Source organism: Lithobates pipiens, unplaced genomic scaffold (assembly GCF_037356315.1).
Source record: "Lithobates pipiens isolate NorthernLeopardFrog02 unplaced genomic scaffold, aLitPip1_a1.2 Scaffold_23, whole genome shotgun sequence".
Taxonomy (NCBI): domain Eukaryota; kingdom Metazoa; phylum Chordata; class Amphibia; order Anura; family Ranidae; genus Lithobates; species Lithobates pipiens.
Genome location: NW_027507785.1, coordinates 44,071,395 through 44,093,536, shown reverse-complemented (window position 1 = coordinate 44,093,536; position 22,142 = coordinate 44,071,395). Strand labels below are relative to the sequence as shown.

Here is a 22,142-nt window from a genome sequence, read left to right as displayed (position 1 = left end):
GGCGTGGATTAGGGAGCGAGAGAGAGGCTTGGAACGCAGAAAGACATAATGTGACCCTGGAAGAGAAACATTGTAAACATTGTATCTTTTATTTTGTATCTCTATACTTTGTATCTTCATTGTAAGTCGGATCTCCGGATCTCACCGTTGTAAGGAGAGCCTGCAGAGCCCTATGAGTGAGTATATACAGTATATATAGTATATATAGTATATATAGTATACAGTGTGTGTTCTGCAGGGGCTGATCTGTGGCAGACATTTGGTCCTGGATCAGTCACTTCCTGTTTTAGGGTGACAACACTCTGTCCCCGTCTCACAATTGCTTTGCAGTGTTGTCACCCAGGTTTCCAATGTGATTGTTTCAGGGTCCTGTCTAAACCCACCCCAGTGATGGTTGCACAGCATTCCTCGGGGGGGCGGGTGACAAGAACGGGCCATATCTGTGCAAAGTGTGCCGAACCTGCACCAGAAGCCCGTCTGACAACAGCTCAGTGAAGCAGAGACAGGGCAGAGTGTTGTCACCCTATAACAGGAGGGAGGAGCTGGGAAGGGGATTAAAGGGGGGAGGAGGGGCTCTACCTGAATATCTGGATAATAATGGAGGGAGCCCCTCACCACCTCTATATACAGCCCTTCCTCCAGGGGGCCCTAGCATGCTACCACAGGCTTCATTTGATTGGCTCAGCCTTGGGTGGGGTTTCTGGGATTGGCTGTCATGGAGCGGTGGAGGTGACAGACAGGACTTCCTGGGGGGGGGGGCACTTCTTGGATGTGTTTCATTGGGATTTGTGCTCAGTTATTAATGTCCGAGGATTCCAGCTGTGGGGGGAGTAGAGAAGAGTTAGTTCCCCATCAGTGTCTTGGAATGATGGTTGGGGGGGGGGGGGGGGGGCTGCAGGGCGTTCCTCAGGGCGGGTTTCCTGATGGGGATAACAGGGAATCACGTATGTGCAATGTGCGATGAAATGACTCATTGTAGACTCCATCGGAAGCCCAGTACAGGGTGACAACACAGCAAAGCAATTGAGAGACGGGGACAGAGTGTTGTCACCCTATAACAGGAAGTGTCTGCAAAGAAGCTGCAGGAGATCAGCATCACTGAGATGTAACATAGGATAAAAGTAATGGTAACATTGTGTCTCCTCTTGCAGTGATGTCCAGCCGCAACATTGAATGTATATTCTTCAGCGAGTTCCACCCGACTCTCGGCCCGAAAATCAGCTACCAGGTGAGGATGGGGGAGGGATAATGAGGTCAGGTCCTTCCAGAAATAATACTTCTCTACTGTGTACTGGCTGGAGTGCTAGCTCTTGTGCCAAGGCAGGGAATCCAGAATTGTGGGAGGGGCAGAGACACAAACTACTGCAGGAAATCTCCCCATTGTGGGAGGGACAGAGACACAAACTACTGCAGGAAATCTCACCATTGTGGGAGGGGCAGAGACACAAACTACTGCAGGAAATCTCATCATTGTGGGAGGGGCAGAGACACAAACTACTGGAGGAAATATCACCATTGTGGGAGGGGCAGAGACACAAACTACTGCAGGAAATCTCCCCATTGTGGGAGGGGCAGAGTCACAAACTACTGCGGGAAATCTCACCATTGTGGGAGGGGCAGAGACACAAACTACTGCGGGAGATCTCACCATTGTGGGAGGGGCAGAGACACAAACTACTGTGGGAAATCTCACCATTGTGGGAGGGGCAGAGTCACAAACTACTGTGGGAAATCTCCCCATTGTGGGAGGGGCAGAGTCACAAACTACTGCGGGAAATCTCACCATTGTGGGAGGGGCAGAGACACAAACTACTGTGGGAAATCTCACCATTGTGGGAGGGGCAGAGACACAAACTACTGCAGGAAATCTCACCATTGTGGGAGGGGCAGAGACACAAACTACTGCGGGAAATCTCCCCATTGTGGGAGGGGCAGAGACACAAACTACTGCGGGAAATCTCCCCATTGTGGGAGGGGGAGAGACACAAACTACTGCAGGAAATCTCACCATTGTGGGAGGGGCAAAGACACAAACTACTGCAGGAATTCTCACCATTGTGGGAGGGGCAGAGACACAAACTACTGCAGGAAATCTCCCCATTGTGGGAGGGGCAGAGACACAAACTACTGCAGGAATTCTCACCATTGTGGGAGGGGCAGAGACACAAACTACTGCAGGAATTCTCACCATTGTGGGAGGGGCAGAGACACAAACTACTGCAGGAAATCTCCCCATTGTGGGAGGGGCAGAGACACAAACTACTGCAGGAATTCTCACCATTGTGGGAGGGGCAGAGACACAAACTACTGCAGGAAATCTCACCATTGTGGGAGGGGCAGAGACACAAACTATGGTAAATAATGAATGAATTTGTTTTTCTCTCGGTAGGTCCCGGAGGAATACATATCGCGGGAGCTCTTTGACACGGTTCAGGTGTACATCATCACCAAACCAGAACTGCAGAACAAACTCATCACAGTGTGAGTATGCGGCGTACATAGCTGATTACACCGAGCGCTACTTCTCCAGTTACCGATGGAAGAAAACATGTTACATTGTTACTTAAAATGTATTTAAATGAATCCTCTCCAAATACATTGTAATTAAACGGCCAGTAAGCTCTAAAATAGATCTCCTGATCTTCAGGATTACTGAGAACCTGGAACTTGGTGTTTACCATCTCCTCCCCTTTTAATTCATGAGGAGTCCAGCAGTCAGAGAATGGCAGCTTCCGCCAGAGGCTGCTCACACAGGTATTTCTGTTTTAGCCAATGTTCTGTTTTACAGGACCGCCATGGACAAGAAGCTGATTGGCTGCCCGGTGTGTATCGAGCACAAGAAGTATAGCCGCAATGCACTGCTCTTCAATCTGGGCTTTGTGTGCGATGCGCGGGCCAAGACGTGCGCCCTGGAGCCCATCGTCAAGAAGCTGGCCGGGTACCTGAAGACACTTGAGGTGAGTGTTAGAAGTGGCCGATGCAAAGCTGGATTATGGAATACAATGATATTGGTTGGATTAACCCCGTCACCCCCGTACACCCCATATGGAGCAGAAAAAAATCCGTGATGTATCTCTTTACTCTGCAAAAACGTTGTCATTGCGTTTGCCGACCGATTAAAATATACATTGTGGATTATCAGGTTATGGATAAAGCTATAATCCATAAACCCGGTAATTTTTTATTTAATTTTTTTTCAGCTGGCGATTCTATTTTTCCATGAAAGCAATCTGAGCGGTTAATTAGCCGCTGGATCACTTTCAGAATAGGTGGGAGGGGCGCTCTCACCGGCTTACAGTTTGCAAGGCTGGTAGAGGAGAGATTTGATGTCTTATAGACCCCAGAACTCTCCATAAAGAGGACCTGTCATGACCTGTTCCTATTACAAGAGATTTTTACATTCTTAAAATATAAATGATAAAAATGTCATATGAGTACAGTGTTGTATGACCGCGCAATGGACATTCAAAGTGTGACAGCGCTGAAAGCTGAAAATTGCCCCAGGCAGGAAGGGGGTGAAAGTGCCCGGTATTGAAGTGGTTCATATGAAATTGAAAACAAAAAGGGCAAACAAAACAAATAAGTTTAAATGCTAACAGAAAAATAAAGAAATCCACAAACAAAATGGTCAGGAAAATAATGGTTAATGGGAGAAGGGGAAGAAGGAGTTCATTAAATGTATGCAGACGGGAGCTCATCTCTTTGAACTGCAGAGGAACAAAACATCAAAGTTACTTTGTATCTCTCTATGGCCACGTTTTTAGATGTGCGGCAGACCTCGCTGCATGGAAGAAGAAGCTCTGTCCGTGTTGTTCCCTATTGCACGGCTCTGTCCCTGATTTTCCCTGTTGGGTGCTTCTGTCCCTGTTGGGCAGCTCTGTCTCTGTTTTTCCCTATTGTGCGGCTCTGTCTCCGTTCATGGCTCTGCCTCTGTTGGGGTGGCTCTGTCCCTGTTGGGGCGACTCTGTCCCTGTTTCCTTTTGGGTTGCTCTGTCCCTGTTGGGGCGGCACTGTTGTTGGGGTGGCTCTGTCCCTGTTGTTCCCTTTTGGGTTGCTCTGTCCCTGTTGGGTTGCTCTGTCCCTGTTTTGTGGCTCTGTCCCTGTCCCCTGTTGTTCCCTGTTGCGCAGCTCTGTCCCTGTTGTTTCCTGTTGGGCAGCTCTGTCTCTGTTTTTCCCTGTTAGGCGGCTCTGTCCCTGTTGGGCGGCTCTGTCTCCGTTCATGGCTCTGCCTCTGTTGGGGCGGCTCTGTCCCTGTTGTTCCCTGTTGGGGCGGCTCTGTCCCTGTTGTTCCCTTTTGGGTTGCTCTGTCCCTGTTGGGGTTGCTCTGTCCCTGTTGGGGTTGCTCTGTCCCTGTTGGGCGGCTCTGTCCCTGTTGGGCGGCTCTGTCCCTGTTGGGCGGCTCTGTCCCTGTTGTTCCCTGTTGAGTTTCTCTGTCCCTGTTGGGTTTCTCTGTCCCTGTTGGGTTTCTCTGTCCCTGTTGGGTTGCTGTGTCCCTGTTGTTCCCTGTTGCACAGCTCTGTCCCTGTTGTTCCCTGTTGGGTGGCTCTGTCCCTGTTGGGGCCGCTCTGTCCCTGTTGTTCCCTGTTGAGTTTCTCTGTCCCTGTTGGGTTGCTCTGTCCCTGTTGGGTTGCTCTGTCCCTGTTGGGTTTCTCTGTCCCTGTTGGGTTGCTCTGTCCCTGTTGTTCCCCTGTTGCACAGCTCTGTCCCTGTTGGGCGGCTCTGTCCCTGTTGGGGCTGCTCTGTCCCTGTTGCTATTTATAAAATGTTTTCTCTGGATAGTTGATCTAGAGGGGATATCAGGTCCATGGTCATTGGACTTGAACAATCCCCTTTCCCTGTCTTTCAGCTGGAGTCTGGATTTATCTCCACGAGGACAGCAAGCAGAGGTTGGTGCCCATAATGACCTACCTGCGGAAGGAGCTGAACACCACCGGGGAGTGCTCGCTGCCCATAGGTAGTATTGGTGTCATTTGCTGGGTCCCGTGCCGGGGTGGGCAGGAGGGGTGGATTCCCTGGACATTGTGGTACCATATGAGGTGGGGGGTGAAGGGGCACCAAGAGGAAATCGGGGGAGTAAATTTGTGTTGGCAGGGTGAATTGGTGGGGGGGGGGGGGCGTGGGGCTGCAGGGGGTAAAAAAATTTCTAGGAGGGGACATTTTGTCAGATGTTCTAGAAGTGGTGATTTGGGGGGATTTGTGCTAGAAAAGATAATATGGTGGGGGGGGGGGGGGATTTGTTCTAAGAGGGGATTTTTTTTGGGGGGTGATTTGTTGTGGGGGGGGGGGGGGTTTGTGCTTGCAGGGGAAATTTTGAGGGGTAGAGGATTTTTTTTGGGATGGGGGGATTTGTTTGAGGGGGGGGGGGGGTATCAGCAGGGGGGTTGAATTTGTACTGGGAGGAAGGGGAGATTTATGCTTGGGGGGGGGGGGGGGGTAAGCATGCTGATTAGTGCTCAATTTTTTTTTAACAGGGGGCTTTTTGCTGACACATAACCATACATCTTTGTGGGGGGGGGGGCATTTGGCATGTTCGCCCTGGGCTCTAGGTGGCGGCGTCCCAGCACTGGCCACGTGGGTAAGTGTTCATGGCTGTATGTTCGTTCTCATCCCATAGATGAAAGTAACACCATGCACCTGAAGGTGATCGAGCTGCGTGCGGCGCCCCCTACTGCCCAGGAATATGATGTTCCTGTGTTCACAGAGGACAAGGAAGAATTCTGCAATGCGCAATGGGATTTAACCACACAGCAGGTAAGTGGGAGATCCATTGTACTTACCTGGAATACAGAGCTGCTTACTATTTAATGAGACCCTTTTACCAGAATTGCTGGTAAAAGCAGTCGAGTATTTTAAATCCTTCCCGCCCAGCCCCAATGTCCCTTTAAATTAGTTTTTATGTCGGGGGGGGGGGGGGGGGGAATGTCCAAACACCAGACCACTGTTATTGGCTGTCTCAGTGGTCACATGATCAGGAGCCCATCCCACCAGCACCTGATCATCACCACAGATGTCTTCAACAGCTCGGTCACTGTGCCGGGAGCGAAAAAACCTCAGCCATCCATGGACACATATGTGCAGCATATGGACATTACAGTCCCCTCCCCTTCTGGGAGTGTCTAATTTCTGTGCCAGCCCAGCTCCTTTATATGGACATTGCAGTCCCCTCCCCTTCTGGGAGTGTCTAATTTTTGACCGCACCAGCCCAGCTCCTTTATATGTGCATTGCAGCCCCCTCCCCTTCTGGGAGTGTCTAATTTCTGTATGTGCCAGCCCAGTTCCTCCATATAGCCATTACAGTCCCCTCCCCTTCTGGGAGTGTTTTATGTCTGTGCCAGTCCAGCTCCTCCACCCCCTCCCCTCACCCTGCTGGGGAGGAACAAAGGGGAATAGATGAAGTGGGTTGAATAATGTTGAATCCCATTTTTAAAGCTAAAGTATATTGCGTGCTTATAATGCCTTCCCCCTTCCTAACCCACCCCCCACCCCTTTCCTTTTCATCAACATGCACTTAATATTAATGTATTTTTGATTTCAATAAATGCCTCTTTTGATGGCCAGTGATATCACCACTGGGTGTTCCTGCTGGCACATGAAAGAACATCTGCATCAGTATCCCTTTACACGTGCATTTCTGCTGGGCAATCTAGCTGTGCAATCTGCTGATCAGTTGCTTGATTACATAATATTAGAGTGTTTTCAAGCAACTGATTAGCAGGTTGCACAGCTAAAATCTGCACCACCCAGGGTCAGGAATCTAACCAGCAGAGATATATGTTTAAGAGGATGCTGGGGGATGTGTTCTTTTTTATATAATACTCAGAAACAGCAGAGCACTGATTGATGCCAGGCTGAAGAATCATGTCCATACATGAGAAAGGGCAAAAAATTACTGATGGCAGAGGAAGCAAATAACTAACGATGGGCCGAACAACCCCCTGTTTGGTTTGCAGCACCAGAACTCCTGAACAAGTTTGGACCCGAGCCATGATCTCTATTAAAGTCTATGGGACCCGAACATGGAAAAATCAAAAGTCCCCATTTTGAAGGCTTATATGCAAGTTATTGGCCATAAAAAGGGTATGGGGGCCCAGCTACTGACAATTTTTATTTTTTTTTAAACATAAATATAAATTCTGTGATTTTAATAATGCTTAAATATAAATAATAAAAATGAAAAAAATTCTTTATAGTGCCTGGGGGTTCCCCTAATGTGCCTGTAAAGTGAAAAATCTGTAAATTTCCACAAAAAAAAAGCATGTAAATTGATTTTCCTGGCTGCAAGGCATTGCTGGCAATAATAATAATAATAAAAAAAAAAAAAAAAAAAAAAGAAAATGGCATTGGGTCCCCCACACCAATTTTTTTTTTTTTTTTTTTTAAATGCTCCTTTTTAAAAAGATTCTTTTAAAATATGTTTTGTATTGATACTGTCAATGCAGAAATAAATATATATATATATATATATATATATATATTTATAAAAATCTATTATTATTATTTTTATTTGTTGAGGGTATGTGGCCTGGTCTGGTTTAGGAGGGGGACGAGCAAAATATAAAAAAAAAAAATATTGTTTTCTCCTTTTCTAGATGCTCAGATAAGGGTCTGGTATGGATGATTTATTTATTTTATTTTTTTAAATTTTTTCTATTGATGGAAAATTCGGCAAACCCTTTTATTTTTTTTTTCCCGCTGACAGCTGATGACTCATCCGTTGTTAAGGATGGCGGTGGCCGGCTTCCCGTCCCGCTCCTTAACAACCTATTTACTGTGTGCCCAGCGGGCTAACATCCCGCCGAGCACCCCAAAAATTTGAATGTTTTGGGGGCCGAACTCGTGCTCTGCCCCGAACACTACTTACTGAGATGCGGGAAAACAGTACAGCTCAGGGGGGAGAGGAGATTGATATTGATGATGATGATGATGATGATGATTATTGAAGTCTTTCGGACAGATTTAAAGGGGTTCTAATAAGGAGATAAATGTTTTTGTAGGAAATTGATAGCAATCCGTTTCAACACAGGACAGGATTTTTCTACAGTTGTGGGGGGGGGGGGAGTAAACCTAGAGTTCAGCTTCCTCAGGACGGGGAAGCTGAGTGTTGTGTATGATTCTTAACCCCCCCGTGGGGTTTACATTTATCTAGATTCTTCCGTACATCGATGGGTTCCGTCACATCCAGAAGATCTCGGCAGAGGCGGATGTGGAGCTGAACCTTGTGCGGATCGCCATCCAGAACCTCATGTGAGTAGGGGGAGGGGGGGGGGGAGGGGATCAGCCATAGGAAATGTGGATCTGGAAATAAAATACTTTAATTTTGATGTTCTGTAATGGGGAACTTTACAATTTTTTTGTTTTAAATCCTTGTTTGCAGGTATTACGGTGTTGTGACATTCGTGTCCATTTTCCAGGTAAGAAGTCTTCATCTTCCTTTTATTGTGTTACATTGAATCGAATCTTTCGCAATTCTATCCTATGTTTAATGTGTGTGTGTGTGTATATATGTATATGTATATGTGTGTATATATATATATATATATATATATATATATATATATATAAATATATATAAATATATATATATATATATATATATATATATATATATATATACGTATATATATATATATATAATATATACACACACACACACATATATTAGAGCTGCACAATTAATCATTAAAATCGTGATCTCAATTCAACCCCCCTGACAATCTCTATTGCAGAGTTTGCGATTCTTTCATATAACAAGTGGAGAGACTTATCTGCTCACTCAGCTGTCAAAAGAAAACATTGGGCAATCTGCCAAGTTTTCAACATGAAACATTGTAACAAACTCTTCCTTCTTAGATCAAAGGGAGAAACTTCTGTGTGAAAAAAAAATCCAAGTTGTTAAACAAGTAAATGCAGGAAGTTTAACCGATTTTAAAGTCTAAATCTTTTTCTGACACTTGTTTCTTAAAGTGGTGTGCCCATTTAACCACTTCCCGACCGGCACACGCCGATGTACGTCGGCAGAATGGCACGGGCAGGCATATTGGCGTACAGGTACGTCCAATCTTTAATGCCGCCCTGCCATCGCGTGCGCGCCGCCGGCGGCACCCCTCGCATGCCGGTCGGGACCCCCGTGAGTCATGTTGCGGGTCCCGCGTACTCGATCGCCGCGGGGATACCCGCGATCGTCTCACGGGGCGGCTAAACCGGGAGATGCCGTTGTAAACAGCATCTCCCCGTTCTGCCTAGCAACAAGTGCCGCTGATCTCTGCTCCTTGTGATTGGAGCAGAGATCAGTGTTCACTAAAAGAAAACCCAGCCCCCAACAGTTAGTAACACACCCCTAGGAACACTTAACCCTTACTCTGCCTCCCCCTGGTTAACCCCTTCACTGCCAGTGTCATTTACACAGTAATCACTGCATTTGTATAGCACTGATTGCTGTATAAATGACAATGGTCCCAAAAATGTGTCAAAAATGTCCGATGTGTCCGCCATCATGTCGTAGTCACAATAAAAATCGCTGATCGCCGCCATTACTAGTAAAAAAAAAAATTATTAATAAAAATGCCATAAAACTATCCCCTATTTTGTAAACGCTATAACTTTTACGCAAACCAATCACTAATCGCTTATTGCGATTTTTTTTTTTTTACCAAAAATATGTAGAAGAAAACGTATCGGCCTAAACTGAGGGAAAAAATGTTTTTATATATATTTTTGGGGGATATTTATTATAGTAAAAAAATAATGCGTTTCTTTTTTCAAAATTGGCGCTCTATTTTTGTTTATAGCGCAAAAAATAAAAACCGCAGGGGTGATCAAATACCACCAAAAGGACGCCAATTTGGTTTGGGAGCCACGTCGCACGACCTCGCAATTGTCAGTTAAAGCGGCGCAGTGCTGAATCGCAAAAAGTGGTCTGGTCTTAAGCCAGCAAAATGGTCCGTCTGAAAGTGGTTAAACAAAAAAATAATTAAAAGTCAGCAGCTACAAATACTGCAGCTGCTGACTTTTAATAATTGGACACTTACCTGTCCCAGGGTCCAGCGATGCGGGGGATCGGAGCCCTGCTCGCCCCCCTCCATTCGGCAGCACCAGCATTGTAACTGTGAACACCCGGCTGTGGCTTCACAGCCGGGGCACCCACTGCGCATGCGCGAGTGGCGCTGTGAGTGGCCGCGCCAACATCTGGGACCTGTCATGTGTCCCAGATGATTTGCAGGAGGGAGGGGGCGGAGCTGAGCCCTTCCTGCGCCGAGGGGAAGTGATGTCACCAGCCCAAGCACTGAAGGAGGCAGACTACGAGGGACCCCCTAGCAAAAGCCATTTAGAGGTGAGTTAAAAAAAAAATTCCAAATGTTTTTTTTTTTTGTTTTTTAAATGAACATTAATGATACTTTTTATTTATTTATTTTTTTTAACTAAGTTAAAATCAGTATTTTTTGCTAGAAAATTACTTGGAACCCCCAAACATATATTTTAGCAGAGACCCTAGGGAATAAAATGTCAATTGCTGCAATATTTTATGTCACACTGCATTTGCCCAGCGCTCTTTCAGACGCAATTTTTGGGGAAAAGATACACTTCAATGAAAAAAAACAAAAAAATAAAAAAATGAAACAGTAAAGTTAGCCCAGTTTTTTTTTATTTTAGTGTAAAAGATGATGTTGCGCTGCGAGAATCGTGATCTGTCTTCTAAGCATTTTAGGCAGAATCGTGCCGCTCTAATATATATATTAGTACCTTCTTGGTTCTCCCCCCTCAATATGCAAATGTGTTTTATTTAAAAAAAAGTTTCCATTTTCGTTACCTTATTTCAGTTCCTGTGATCTCATCACCGGCTCTCTGTGCTTCTCTGTGCAATGCAGGCGGATCATGGTGGGTGGGAGGGGCTGGTGTTCTGTCATAATCTCCAACCTATCAAAAACTCCAACCGCTTGTACTGCGCTTGCGCGGGCACGAGAAGGGCTTTCTTCTGCATGTCGGATTGCAACGTAAAAGCCATCAACTACACAACCTCCCTCTTGCCGCCACACCGCGCCTGTGTGCTCTTCGTGTCAGCCCTTGTACACACGGGTCAGACATTCCGACAACCAAATCCGTCTGATTTTTTCCGACGGATTTTGTCCGAATCAGTTGCATACACACGGACGGACAAAGTTGTCGGAAAATCCGATCGTTCAGAACGTGATGACGTTATTTCGTTACGACGGGACTACGTTCACGCCAGTAGCTAATAGCTTTGGTCTAGGAATTTGATCTGAGCATGCGTGGCACTTTGTCCGATCGGAATTCTCTACACATGATCGGACAAAGTCCGATCGGATCATGTTGTCGCAAAATTTTATAGCCAAGCTGGAAAACTTGGTCCGTCGGATACTCCGACGGAAACAGTCCGATGGAGCCCACACACAGTCGGATTATCCAACAACACGGTCCGATCGGACATTTTCTGTGTACAAGGGCTAACGCACAAAAATCATTCCATCAAATTCTCCAACTGTTATGGCGCATGCGCGAGAACACTAACATCACATCTTCCGACCGTCTCGCACACATAAACCAAAGGAGATAGATGGACAGTTAAGCAAAAACACTGAGTTTTATCATACGAGATTCAAAGCAATGAACTGGGAAGATAATGTACAGAACAATGTATTTGCAGAACACTCACGTACATATCCACACATTGTTCTGTGCATTATCTTGCCAGTTCAGAGGATGAGAATCTTCCCGCACAATCTGACCGCAAGATTGTCACATAAAAGGCATCAAATAAACCAACTGCTCTCACTACGGCAGCGCGCCTGAGGCATCAAATAGACCAACTGCTCTCACTACAGCAGCGCGCCTGGGGCATCAAATAGACCAACTGCTCTCACTACGGCAGCACGCCTCAGGCATCAAATAGACCAACTGCTCTCACTACAGCAGCACGCCTGGGGCATCAAATAGACCAACTGCTCTCACTACAGCAGCGCGCCTGGGGCATCAAATTGAGCAACTGCTCTCACTACAGCAGCGCACCTGAGGCATCAGATAGACCAACTGCTCTCACTACAGCAGCGTGCCTGGGGCATCAAATTGACCAACTGCTCTCACTACAGCAGCGCGCTTGGGGCATCAAATAGACCAACTGCTCTCAAGACAGCAGCATGCCTGAGGCATCAAATTGACCAACTGCTCTCACTACAGCAGTGTGCCTGAGCCATCAAATAGACCAACTGCTCTCACTACAGCAGCGTGCCTGAGCCATCAAATAGACCAACTGCTCTCACTACAGCAGCGTGCCTGTGCGTCCTGCATATCACACACTAAAAGAATGCGTGCTGCGGAAGTGAGAGCAGTTGGTCTATTTGATGCCTTTTATGTGACAATCTTGCTTTCAGATTGTGCGGGAAGACTCGCATCCCTGAACTGGCAGGATAATGTACAGAACAATGTGGATATGTGAGTGTGAACATAGTTCTGCAAATACATTTTGTTCTGTACATTATCTTCCCAGTTCATCGTGTTCATTGCTTTGAATCTCGTATGATAAAACTCTGTATTTTTTGCTTAACTCTCCATGTATCTCCTTTGGTTTATGTGTGTGAGACGGTCGGAAGATGCGACGGGGGATGTTGTCCCTGCGCATGGGCACTGCTGCCATAACAGTTGGAGAATTTGATTACACGATTTTCGTGTGTTACAAGAAGGACCGCGCAGGCACGGTGTGGAGGCAAGAGGAGTTGGTGTAGTTGATGGCTTTTACATCGCAATTCGACATGCAGAAGAAAGCCCTCCTTGTGCCCGCGCATGCGCAGTACAAGCGGTTGGAGTTTTTGATAGGTTGGAGATTATGACAGAACACAGACTGTACACAGCTTCCTGGAAATATCACAGCACCCGGCCTCAATACTCCTCTCTAGAATCCACCAGACCTAAAGCAAGTGGGGGGGGGGGGAGTTATGCAAATATCAAAATAGATCTGCACAAACTAAATTATTATTTTTTTCTGTTTCACATTGCTGATGATCACTTCCTTTCACTATATTTATATCCCTCTGTTTAAGTATTCCAACGTATATTGCACCACGCCTCGTGTTCAGGAGCTCATCCATGACAAGGCTCTGCAGGATGAATGTGTGTCTTATGTCAGCAAGCCGGGTATGTGATGTCGCTTATTAATCTATAGATATACGTGGAAATATGATGTCCTGTCTGGCCAAACAAAATGCAATACACACATATCTGCTCATGGTTTATCCCTGCAATTACAGAAACATTTCTATTGCACCCTACGTTCTGTTTTGGGCTGAAAACGCACAGCATTTCTCTGCACCAAGTGGTATCAGCCCTGCCCAGTTGTCTTTTGCTTCACTACTCAAACCTGCTCACTCTCCCATATGCATCTTGCTGCCTTTCCTTGAGTAACATTTCCAAAGTTAGCGACCTCTTACCCAACAACACCACCAAGCTACTAGGTCATTGACGGTTCACATTTTGTCAGGACTCTCTGGGGGGGAGGGGGGGTTCAGACCCCCCTGTGGTCCCCCTTATCTACGCCCCTATACTAATTAACTCTCTATCTCTTGCATCGAATATTGCGAATCCAACCCCCTCTGCCAATTCCTCCACTAACTTTCACTCAGTGTCCAGCCAACCCTCTCTGACAATCCTTCCATTGGCCTCTGCTCAGTGTTCCCTGCCCACTCTGCCAGTTCCTCTATTGGCCTCCGCTCAGTGTCCTCCACCCCTCTCTGCCAATCCTTTCCACTGGCCTCCCCTCTGTGTCCTCCACCCCTCTCTGCCATTCCCTCCATTGGCCGCCACCCCTCTCTGCCAATCCTTCCTCTGGACTCCAGTCAGTGTCCTCTACCCCTCTCTGCCAATCCCTTCAATGGCTTCCAATCAATGTCCTCCACGCCTCTTTGCCAATCCCTCCATTGGCCGTCATCCCTCTCTGCCATTCCCTCCATTGGCTGCCATTCCCTCCATTGGCCGCCACCCCTGTCTGACAATCCCTCTTCTGGACTCCAGCCAGTGTCCCCCACCCCTCTCTGCCAATCCCTTCAATGGCTTCCAATCAGTGTCCTCTACCCCTCTCTGCCAATCCCTCCACTGACCTCCACTCAATGAATAAAATTCAAATTACTAGCAAAAATATACAAAGCCACCCACAATTCTGTTCTGAGCTACATCACCAACCTCATCACAAAATATCCTCCAAACAATCCTCTCTGCTCCTCCCCCTCTCTAGGTCCCTCATCCCCTCCTCCCATGCTCACCTCTAGAACATCTCCAGAGCCCCCCTTATCCTCTGGAACTCCCTACTCCAGCCAGTCCAGCTATATCCTACTCTGTCCACCTTTTAGAAAATCCCCAAAAAACGAATCTCTTGAAGTAGGGGTTTATTTTTTATTCATACTTCTCTAGGTGGATGGAGCATCGGACCGATGCTGCAGCTGTCCCCCGGCTTCTCTGCACTGAGAACCAAGCCACTGAACATCACTCCGCTCTCCGCTGAGAACGGGTCACATGAGTGCAACACAGATTGCACTCCTGTGACCTATAGCCTAAAACGCTCAAGGCAGGACTTCTCCTTTAATTGAAGCCTATCCCTCCTCCACCCAACAACTGAACTTTTACTTCCTCCGTCAACTCATCCCCTCAGTTATTTCCTTTTCTATCACTTGCAAAAAAAAAATAAAAAAATGCCCAAGCTTAAAAATGCTGTATAGAAATGCGCCAAAAAACGATCAAATACGCTACGCTCTGTGTGAATGCAGCCTAATACCTCTGGATGTGGTCAGTGTAGCCCAGAGGACTAATCAGTGTTTTGCCCTTAATAGGTTTCCCAACTGGCAAACCCTACAAATCCTGTACTTGTCCTCTCCGTAGGTCTGAAGCGGCCGAGTCTCCGTGATGTCTTCCAGTTATACTGCGGTCTCAGTCCCGGTACTACTGTGCGTGACCTCATCGCCCGGCATACGCTGCAGCTGCAGAGAGTGGATGAGCGGTCAGTGCCCCTTTATGTCCAATGTATCATTTGTGTGTGTGTGTGTTTATATATTTCTTTTCGGGCTGCTTATATACCACAAGATTACCTTTTCTCTACCGTTCATTGAGGGACACAGCGGAGGTCATAAAGATCTTGACTGTTGGGTTATAAAGCCACCTGTCAGAGTAGGCACAAGAAAACAGCCCAGAGGCCAACCCCCATCTGCGAAGGGCAGCTTAGTTTGTTTTTGTTTTTTTTTTTTAGTGTAGAGTCAAGGTGTAAGGACCTAAGCTTCCTCCTGGGACCATTGTTCCCTTTTCTGCAGAGAAGATTATTTCTTCTGTGCTTCTTCAGGGCCTTTAATACACTGTTGACTGGGTAATAGACCCTTGGAGTCTCCCCATCTCAGCCAATGAGTGCATGCTGTTTCTTGCCATGTGTAGATTTGCTGCGACAGACTTAGTTTTGTTCACATGGGAGTGCTGCATACACCTGTGCAAGGGCCGTGCACGCATTGGCAATGTAATTACGGCACAACCCTATTCACTTGAATGGCTCATGTTTGTCAGTGGTACATACCATCTAACTAGTGACCAGACCTGTGAATTTTAATTCAGTACCCTCTGCTCCCTTGCCTAATCAGAGTCATTGTAGTCAAGGCACAAACAAGGACTGTGTAAAGCGGCAATAATACAAAGAAAAAAGTAGGTAGAGGAGGATGCTGTTGGGCTAGGGGAGCACACCCTCTCACTAGCATCTTCAATGTGTTTAAGGAAAGTGTGATGAACCCAATATGAACTGGATGGTCCAGGTGGCAGTGTATTCAGATGTCATGGTGTTGTGCCGACGGTTGTGGATGAGCAAGTTCAGCTCTCCATTCCTTCATGGCTGGGGCAGAGGTGGCCTTCCAGTGTCTCGTCATCAGAGGAAGAATGTGTCTTAGGTACTTCTTGGAGCACAGAAAGTGGAGCCATATTAGACGATTGTAACAGACCTCAGTTCGTACTTCACTGACGTCACTATTTTGTAAAAACTTTATTTTACCACAGATGGCATACAGCAGCGTTCTCCAAACTGCATCCCAGGGCCCGCATGTGGCCCTTTGTTTGCCTTTATCCGGCTCTTGGGACACTATTCCTCCAACTGATAAAAGGCACTATTCCTTCTACATCAACAATGGTACAATAATTCCTGTCACTGATACCAACAATAGAGCATTATTCTTTTCACTGGCCCCAACAATGGAGTATGGTTTTTCCCATGGACACCAATGATAGGGCACTATTCCTGCTAATAACACCAATGATGGGATACTATTCCTCCCACTGACACCAATGATGGGGCACTATTCCTCCCACTGACACCAATAATGGGACACTATTCTTTCCAATAACACCAATGATAGGGCACTATTCCTCCCAATAACACTAATGATGGGATACTATTCCTCCCAATTAAACCAATGATGGGGCACTATTCCTCCCACTGACACCAATAATGGGACACTATTCTTTCCAATAACACCAATGATAGGGCACTATTCCTCCCAATAACGCCAATGGTGAGGCACTATTCCATCCATAGACGCCAACGATGGGGCACTATTCTTTCCAATTACACCAACGATCGGGCACTATTATTCTCAATTACACCAACGATGGGGCACTATTCCTCCCACTAGTACTAATGATGGGGCATGCTTTACTCCCATTGACACCAGGGCATTTTCTACTCACACTGCCCCCCCCCCCCCCCCTTAAAGTCTGAAGAAAAATAATCTGGCTTTTGGAGACCCCTGGAGTACAGCATGTTTCCAACTGACAACTGCCCCTCTCTGGTACATTTCACCCCAATTGGCTTAATTACAATTTCTACAGTAGGGTGAAATGTGTCAGAGGGGGGTTCTCAGGTGGGGACACACTGTAAGCTGGTTGTGGTTGATTGTTGATGTCATCGGAGTTTGGGCTGAGGTTACAGTTTTGGTATAGGGATGAACCTGACATGGCCACAAAGGATGAGAGGCTGGAGGTTCAGATAGTCTAAACGTATAATATGTGTGTCCAGCAGTGTTGGTTATCTTACTTTAAAAAAGTAATTACCAGTAGTTAAGTTACAAATTACTTCTCCCAAAAAGTAATTGCATTAGTAACTCAGTTACTACATTGGAAAAGTAATTAGTTTCTCAGCAAAGTAACTGTGACAGGGGTGGCAGCAGTGGTACTTGAGGGGGTGGCAGCAGTGGTACTTGAGGGGGTGGCAGCGATGGTACTTGAGGATTGTCCCGTTTATTATCACTCTGTCCTCCTTTGTGCTCAGAAAACTCATCCAGTTCGGTCTGATGAAGAACCTGATCAGAAGACTCCAGAAGTATCCGGTAAAAGTGTCCCGTGATGAGAGGAGCCCCCCCGCCCGCCTGTACACCGGGAGCCACACATACGATGAGATCTGCTGCAAGACAGGTACTCGGGGGTGGGGGGGGGGGGGGCATTCTGTATGGCGCACATATAGGGGGGCAGGTGGGTAAAACTGGGGGCACCCACATAGCAGCAATTTTTGCAATAGGCATTTTTTTTTGTAATTTCATTATTTATTTAGATTTTTGGCGCATATTTACATAAGTGTCAGAGCTTTGCCAACCAAACCTCTTTAACCCTTTTTTCCAATTTTTTTGTTTTTATTCTTTTTCACCTATGAGATGGAAAAAAAAACTTTTAGGCCTGAAGATTATATAAAACCCCAAAAACATGATCTATTTTATGAAAGCAGAGACCCTGGAGAATAAAATAGTAGTGGTTCCAATTTTCTGTGTCACACAGTATTTTCTCAAAGCTAAAGGGATGCAAATGCAATAAAATTCCCCCCCCCTTTTTTTTTTTTTTTTGTTAAGTATAAAAGATGAGGTTTCTCTGAGTAAATGGATAGCAAACATGTGAAGGCTTAAAGGGTAACTCCACTTGCATATACATTTGCGACACAATTCATAATGTAGTTGAATTTTATTAAAAATGACCTTTCCATTCACATTCATTTTGCCCATGGACACAGAGAAACAAACGGCTATTTCTTCAGGATAACAAAAGGTACCTGTCATTTTCCCTTTTTTATTTTTTTTATTTTTTTATAATTTTTTTTATTTATTAGTAACCTTTCTTTTTTGTTTTTAAATCACAGAAACCTGACATTTTAACAGGGGTGTGTAGACTTTATATCCACTGTAGGGGACAAAAAGCCCATGTGATAATTTTATAATTTTTTTAAGTTTAGTGGCAGGTTTTCAGGTTATCATGACAGGTTTTCTTTACCCACTTAAATGATGGCGGGGCGGTGCGGCTCTTGTTCTGGGAGGACGTCATATGACGATGTCCCAGAACGCCCGCTCTCGCATATATACCCGTGAGGGCGTGCGGTGATCGCCGTCACGCCATACCGCTAGGACATGGCACAACCCCGATCTCTGTAAGGAGCCGATCACGCAGCTCTTTAACCATGTGATCGGATGTGTCCAATCACAGCCGGTTGCATGTAAACACTGAAGTGCGGCCAATCGGCTCTCCTCGCCTTACACTGAGAGTGTGTGGCGAGGAGAGCCGATCGGTGGCATCTCCTCACAGGACAGGTAATCAGGGCACTGACCATCAGTGCCCTGATTACAATACAGTGCCAGCAATCAGTGCCCATTAGTGACGCCAGTCAGTGCCACCCATCAGTGCCACCTATTAGTGCCTACCAGTGCCGTCTATCAGTGCTCATAAGTGCCGCCTCATCATTGCAGCCTCATCAGTGCTCATTAGTGCAGCCTTCATTAGTGCAGCCTCATTAGTGCAGCCTCATCATTGCCCATCAGTGCAGCCTCATCAGTGCCCATCAGTGCCACCTCATCAGTGCCCATCAGTGCAGCCTCATCAGTGCCCATCAGTGCCACCTCATCAGTGCCCATCAGTGCAGCCTCAGCAGCGCAAATCGGTGAAGGAGAAAAATTACTTCTTTACAAAATTTACTGAGAGACTAACTAAAACTTTTTTTTTTTTTTTTTCAAAATTTTCAGGCCTTTATTTTTTACAAAAAAATAAAAAAATAAAATAAAACCAGCAGTGATTAAATACCACCAAAAGAAAGCTCTACTTGTGTGAAGAAAATGACAAACATGTAATTTGGGTACAGTGCTGCATGACCGCGCAATCATCATTCAAAGTGTGACAGCGCTGAAAAATGGCCTGGGCAGGCAGGGGGTGAAAGTGCCCGGTATTGAGGTGGTTAATGGAACGTCAGGCGTCTAAAAGACACCCCCCCCCCCCCCCCCCCGTGTCTCAACTGCTCTCCAGTGATGCTTTTTTTTTTTTTTTTTTTTGGTGACAGGTTCTCTTTAATGAGACATCAGGGGATCTAACAGACTTTTTAAAAATAAAAAAACAATATCTCCCCTGTCTGCCAATAGAGGTCAGATTGCCACTGGGGGGGGGGGGGGGGCACCAGGACCCAGAAGTGACGTTTTACACATTGCTTCTTTAGTAGGAAGAGGAGATCAGCGAACGTACGTTCATTGATCTCCCTCTCATCTACCTGGCTGCCCCGACCATGCTCGACGTACGGAGCCTGGAGAACATGGTGAGAGCGCTCGTGGGGGGGACCCACACATTCAGGGGTGTCAGATTTGCGCACACTGTAGTTTTGCATACAGCAGCGGAGGTAAAGGGTTAATCCTCAGATCAAGTCAGGACAATATCCACCTGGAGTTTGCATTTTCTTTCTGTGCTTGTGTCAGTTTTCTCCGGTTTCCCTCATACACGCTAAAGACATCCTGGTAGGGTAATTGTCTCCTATCCTCCTATCTAAGTTGGCCCCAGAATGATCCCCGACAGAGCACCCCCCCAGGATGCCCCCCCCCCCCCCCCCAACAGCAGATAAAGCGCTATAGAAATATAATGAAAGCATTTTCTCCTGCAGGGATGAGCTATCGGGAGTTGGACGAGAGGCTGGACAGCGATCCCAACATCATTGTGTGTATGAAGTGAGGTCTGAGGATGGAGAACGCTCGATGCTCAGGAAACGGAACCCTCGACACTGCTGGGAGGGGGGAGCTGACTCCGCAGGACTGCAAAATGGGAAACTGCCCCCCCCCCCCCCCTCCAGTGACCAATGTGGGGGAATCCTTTTTTTATTGTTCCGTACAGTGTTTGAAAAATGAAAGAAGCCGATTGGTTGCCATTGATGTCCACAGACCGTTTTTTGAGGTTCTTGTGTCTGCAGTATTTTCTATAATCTTAAAAAAAATATATATATAAAAATACCAATAAATTATCTTTTTTATGTATATTATGTTGTCATATTCCTCATCACTTTACAGACCGTATTGATCAGTCTCTGTACCAGAGGAGCTTACACTCTAATGTTCCCCACAGTCACAACATTATTATTATACATTTATATATCTCTGACATATACTGCAGTGCTGTACAGAGATCACTAAGCTCGCCGCCCCTACCCCCCCCCCCCCCCCACACCAGCACCGACTTTGGAGGAATTTTGTCAGCAGGTCCCAGCCAATGATTCATGGCCTGAACCTGCTAATCAGCTGTGTCCAATCACATCCCAGAGCCCTGTGCTGACAAGCATAGGGCTCTGTACAGAGGGAACAATCTCTTTGTTTCTTCTCCCTGCACAGCACGGAGAAGGAACAAATAGATTTTTAGTAGTACACAGTTAACCCTTTGATTGCCCGAGATGTTCACCACCCCCCCCCCATTCCCAGCCAGTGTCAGTACAGTGACAGTGTATATTAGTAGCACTGATCACTGTATTAGTGTCACTGGTGATGTCAGTCAGTTAGGCTGCTTTCACACTGGGGCGGGAGCAGCGTCGGCGGTAAAGTGCCGCTATTTTTAGCGGCGCTTTATCGTCGTTTTAGCGGCGGTCTGCGGGCGCTAGCGGGGTGGTTTTAACCCCCGCTAGCGGCCGAAAAAGGGTTAAACCTGCCCGCAAAGCGCCGCTGCAGCGTTATTGCCGCGGTGTCCCATTGATTTCAATGGGTAGGAGCGGTGAATACAGCGCTCCTTCACCGCTCCAAAGATGCGGCTAGCAGGACTTTTTTCACCGTCCTGCCAGCGCACCGCTCCAGTGTGAAAGCCCTCCGGCTTTCACACTGGAGTGAAAGGGGCCGGTTTTTTTCAGGCGCTACACAGGTGCTATTTTTAGCGCTGTAACGCCTGAATACCGCCCCAGTGTGAAAGCAGCCTTAGTGTACCTCCCAGCCAGCATCAGTTAATGTCAGATTTTCCGCCGCGCTATCGCAGTCTCGTCACTGATCGCCACCATTAGTAATATAGAAAAAAAAATCAAAATAAATCCCAGTATACAGTGAGGGGAAAAAAATATTTCATCCCCTGCTGATATTGCGTACGTTTTCCCGCGCATTTATAAAGATATTTGCTCAGCCTGCTGTTTACTGAGCAGCCCGTCCGTGACGGTAATTACTGAATACGTGACTGGCGGAATTACAGCTTTTATAATCCAAACTTGACTCGTGCAGAAGAAAGAGAAGCCAAATCCTCTGCATGCAATTTACAGCGAGGGGGGGGGGGGGGGAGTATTTGATCGGCTGCTGATTTTATACGTTTGCCCCGCTGACAAAGAAATGATCAATCTATCATTTTATTGGTCAGTTTATTATAACAGTGAGAGAATAACAACAAAAATATCCAGAAAAACGCATTTCAAAAAAGTTATAAATTGAGTTGCATTCTAATGAGTGAAATAAATATTTGATCCCCTATCAGTCAGCAAGATTTCTGGCTCCCAGGTGTCTTCTGTACAGGTAATGAGCTGAGATTGGGAGCACTCTCTTAAAGGGAGTGCTCCCAATCTCAGCTTGTTACCTGTATAAAAGACACCTGTCCACAGACGCAACCAATCAGATTCCAATCTCTCCACCATGGGCCAAGACCAAAGATCTGTCCAAGGATGTCGGGGAGAAGATTGTAGACCTACACAAGGCTGGAATGGGCTACAAGACCATCGCCAATCAGCTTGGTGAGAGGTGACAACAGTTGGTGGGATTATTCACAAATGGAAGAAACACAAAATAACGGTCAGTCCCCCTCGGTCTGGGGCTCCATGGAAGATCTCCCCTCGTGGAGGTTCAATGATGAGAACAGTGAGGAATCCG

General features: G+C 46.4%; 1 protein-coding gene across 1 annotated transcript; it reads left to right on the top strand.

Moving 5' to 3' along the window:
• The first annotated feature begins 3 nt into the window (after window positions 1-3).
• On the top strand, window positions 4-20,291 carry NPRL2 (NPR2 like, GATOR1 complex subunit). Its single transcript, XM_077451499.1, is given in 13 exon segments — window positions 4-176; window positions 1,152-1,228; window positions 2,390-2,481; window positions 2,789-2,957; window positions 4,847-4,865; window positions 4,868-4,954; window positions 5,615-5,751; window positions 8,147-8,244; window positions 8,375-8,411; window positions 13,053-13,146; window positions 14,881-14,998; window positions 17,297-17,439; window positions 19,925-20,291. Coding segments are annotated over 13 exon segments (1,143 nt in total). The 5' UTR covers window positions 4-172; the 3' UTR covers window positions 19,993-20,291.
• The last annotated feature ends 1,851 nt before the right edge of the window (window positions 20,292-22,142 follow it).